Consider the following 3764-nt stretch of genomic DNA (forward strand, 5'->3'; position numbering starts at 1 on the left):
TCATCTCACCACATGTTTTTAATGTTATAACTTTAAGGAAATAATGTGGCGGAAAAGTCGGCGTCGGCATTGTGACGGAAAGATTCTGATTGGTTCATAGGGTAATGACGTCGCAGAGAAATGACCTCGCGCGGGAATATCAATCAACCCACATTGCCCACGCAAAACGTGACGTCAAGCGCGGATTGAAAGTCATTAAAAGGCGATATGTAATGCGACTTAAAGGTCGACGGTTGTCTAGAGTGATTTCACTTTATAAAGTTATTCGATTGCCTTAAAGAAAAATATTGGAAGAATTTGAGGCGGAGGCGGGATTCGAGCCCACGACCCTTGGGTTGCGAGCTAGAGGCGCTGTCAACTATAAACCACGCACACACTTTTTTCGTTTTTTCCATGTTACGCAGACACGTTTGCGCAGCTTGGGAACGAGCGGGGGTTTATACCCGTTTAGCTATCGCCTTCCACTCTTAAAGGTGAAGCTTAATAGTCCTCCCGTATTTTACTTTTTTATATACTTTTGGTTTTCCATGGGGTCTTTGGCGGTCTACATCAGGGTGGGTTTGAATTTATCGTAAAATCCGGGAAATTAATTTTTGCTACGCAAGTGACGTTATACAAGGCATTGTAGAGTATCGCAATGCAATCGACGCATGGCAAAAGTATTTCACAAGTGAGATATAAATACATATATCAAATGTATTTCCATACAATGCTACAAATACCGTAAAGTATCTCTAAGATACTAAGGCGATATATTTGTATCGCAATTGTACTGAGCTTTGCATAAAACAAAAAAAAAAAAAAAAAAGAAGTAGGTGAAGGCACAGACGCGTGGTGCACTTTAAAAGTCCCTGGTGGTTGTACTGCACGGGCTAAATTGGTCATCTACAGGGAGTAATTTGAACTCGTCGCAACTTTGAGAATGGCTGACCAACTACACACAGTAGAAGTATCCGCACAACCCCAATTATTATTATTCGGACATTATATCTAGAAAGCCCTAGCAGAAAAAAAATGCATGTGTGTGTGTATGTTTATACAGCCTGAACTTAGTCTGCCTCAACGGGCTACTTGTCTCTCAACTGTAGATGAACGATATAACCAGGGTAGTACAACCGCTAGCCTGAGGTGTGTAACGTGCACCACGCATTAGTGACACCCGATCGCACGCTGGCACGATGCTCACCAGATCAAAACGGGCAGGGCTGGGGCCAGCCCTAGTAGAACGTCTATGCGTACAGCGGATCAGAACCTACTTGTTTCCTGTGCTCAGCATACGGGAAACAAGTTGTCGAGCAAAGGCGTGAAGAACAGGCCAGTTTTCTGCCGGAAGAAACAAAGGATTTTAAAACCGTTTTTGTTAAATGCTCGCCAATCTTTCAACGAGGAGGTGGTTTATTTATGCGTTTGTCACTTCTGAACTCTCACCGAGAAAGAAAAGGAATGGTGCCACTTCTTTATCCCTTTGATGCCCACAGTAGCTCATGAGCAACACTCCAAAGAATATTTATTTTTTCTACATACCAAAGACGCCAGGAACCGCGAATGCCCATTGTAGCTCTCATGCAACATCTTGTGTTTCGTCACCTACAACATAGATGGCAGCACGCGCCTTGATTTTGTTCTATACCCCAACTTGCTTGCGTCGGCAGCCACGTTTTTTTGAGTGCTCCTCCAATGTAAGTACTATTCTAAATATAATATTACCCAATAGTCTTTCGAGACGAATAAGCGTCTGAATGCAATTTCAACTCATAACAAAAAACGTTCATTAACAAATATATTAGTTTTTGTCTGGTTTGTCTAACCCTAAGCGGAACACAAACTTTTGTAGCTCTGAAGCTACATTGTGCGTTCGTGTTACTAATGGTTCAGATCTTCGTGGTTCAGTCGTACTTCGATGTATGTTGTTATATCGCCATATGCAGTATAGATATTCAGTGTAATATTTAATTACTCTAATAGTTACATTCTCATTGATAAAAATATTCGAATAAAATATATTGGTGTAATATTTTTTTACTGTCCAGATGAGTGGTACCAGAAGAAATGGACACCTTACTGAAGAAGAAATTCAAGAGCTAATATTTTTGCCTGATGGGGATATTTCTGATATGGAAATTGATAGTGATACCGATGACCCTGACTATGACCCTGCGGCTGACTTTCAGTTTATTAATCTCTGCCCTTTGGAAGTCGTGAGGGACAGTGATACCTCTGTGAACGCTCAAGAGGAAGCGTGCTTACCACACAGGCCATCAGAGACACTATCAACCAAGCCGTCAGTTCCTCCTCAAGCCCGGATGGAATCAAAAAGAAAGGATTCTAGAAAATGGTTACGAGATGACATTGTGTTCACTGATCATGAGTGGAAAGGATCATTGCCATCCCCCCCCCCCTGAAGAACTTCCCACTCCATACGTGTACTTTGCGAAGTTCTTTGATGAAATGATGTGCGAAAGACTCACATTTGAAACAAACCTCTACAGTGTGCAACAGTCTGGCAAGAGTTTGGTTGGGTGTTACTGGCGAAGAGATGAGGAAGTACTTGTCTATCCTTGTGCTCTGTGGTGTCATAAAAATGCCGCAGTTCAGAATGTTCTGGCAGGGTGGGACAAGATATGCCCCTGTTGCAGACCTGATGAGCCGGAACAGGTTTGAGGAGATACATCGCTTTTTACACATGAACAACAACATGGAGCAGAAACCAAAAGGAAGCGAGGGACATGACAAGCTCTTCAAAGTCCGTCCCATTATAGACGCGCTCCGACAGAACCTAAGACTGGTGCCACCAGAAGAAAAACAAAGCATCGATGAGCAAATCATACCATTCAAGGGCCGCAGCCAGATGAAGCAGTACATCAAAGCGAAGCCACACAAATGGGGCTTCAAGGTGTTCACGAGGGCCAGCTCGTCGGGCATAATGCACGATTTTGTCATATATGAAGGTAAAGGCACTGCAACGGACCATAGATTAGGGATATCTGGAGATGTCATTCTTGATCTTGTCAAGGACCTGCCACAAGGGATAAACCACAAAGTCTTCTTCGACAACTGGTTTTCCAGTTTGCGTCTGTTTGAACATCTTAAAAAAGAGGGCTACCTGTCAGTGGGAACTGTCAGGTCAGACCGAACTGAAAAATGCCCCTTGGCTCTAGACTCCGAGCTAAAAAGTCAAGGTAGGGGTGCCGTAGGCTACAAACTAGATGCTGAAAGTGGGGTTCAAGTCATCAAGTGGCTCGACAATGCAACTGTACAGTTGGTGTCAAGTTACGCTGGCGTTCAGCCTACTGACACGTGCACCCGCTGGAGCAACAAAGAAAAAAAACAGATAGAAGTGACTCGACCAATTGCAGTAAAAGAGTACAATGACTCAATGGGAGGTGTCGACCTCGCAGATATGCTCATCGAGTTATACCGTACCGACCACAAGTCACGAAAGTGGTACGTGAGGATCTTCTACTGCACCATTGATGTGTCCATCGTGAATGCCTGGTTGCCCTACAAGCGTCATTGCAAGGCGACAGACACCCGAAAGCCACTTTCGCTGCTAAGTTTCAGGATGCATGTGGCTGAGGCGCTTGGCTTGAGAAATGCCAATAAACAAAAACGGCAGTCTCGTTCAGAGGACGAAGCGTCGCCAAATCAAAGCGCTAAGGATCCAAGAATACAGAAGCCGGTGGACGATGTTCGGCACGACGGTGTTCAGCACTGGCCAGTCATTGGGAAAAAAAGGCAACGCTGCAGGTCCTGCTCAAAAGGAT

At 44.2% G+C, this 3764-nt stretch overlaps 1 protein-coding gene across 1 annotated transcript; it reads left to right on the forward strand.

The window, feature by feature from the left end:
• Nucleotides 1-2536: 2536 nt before the first annotated feature.
• On the forward strand, nt 2537-3474 carry LOC120840673 (piggyBac transposable element-derived protein 3-like). The gene is made up of 2 exons (XM_040211282.1): nt 2537-3258; nt 3399-3474. Exons 1-2 carry the CDS (start codon nt 2537-2539, stop codon nt 3472-3474), a joined length of 798 nt encoding a protein of 265 aa, XP_040067216.1.
• Nucleotides 3475-3764: the final 290 nt, after the last annotated feature.

This window comes from Ixodes scapularis, unplaced genomic scaffold, assembly GCF_016920785.2.
Source record: "Ixodes scapularis isolate PalLabHiFi unplaced genomic scaffold, ASM1692078v2 PGA_scaffold4__175_contigs__length_147842914, whole genome shotgun sequence".
NCBI classification, from domain to species: Eukaryota; Metazoa; Arthropoda; class Arachnida; order Ixodida; family Ixodidae; genus Ixodes; species Ixodes scapularis.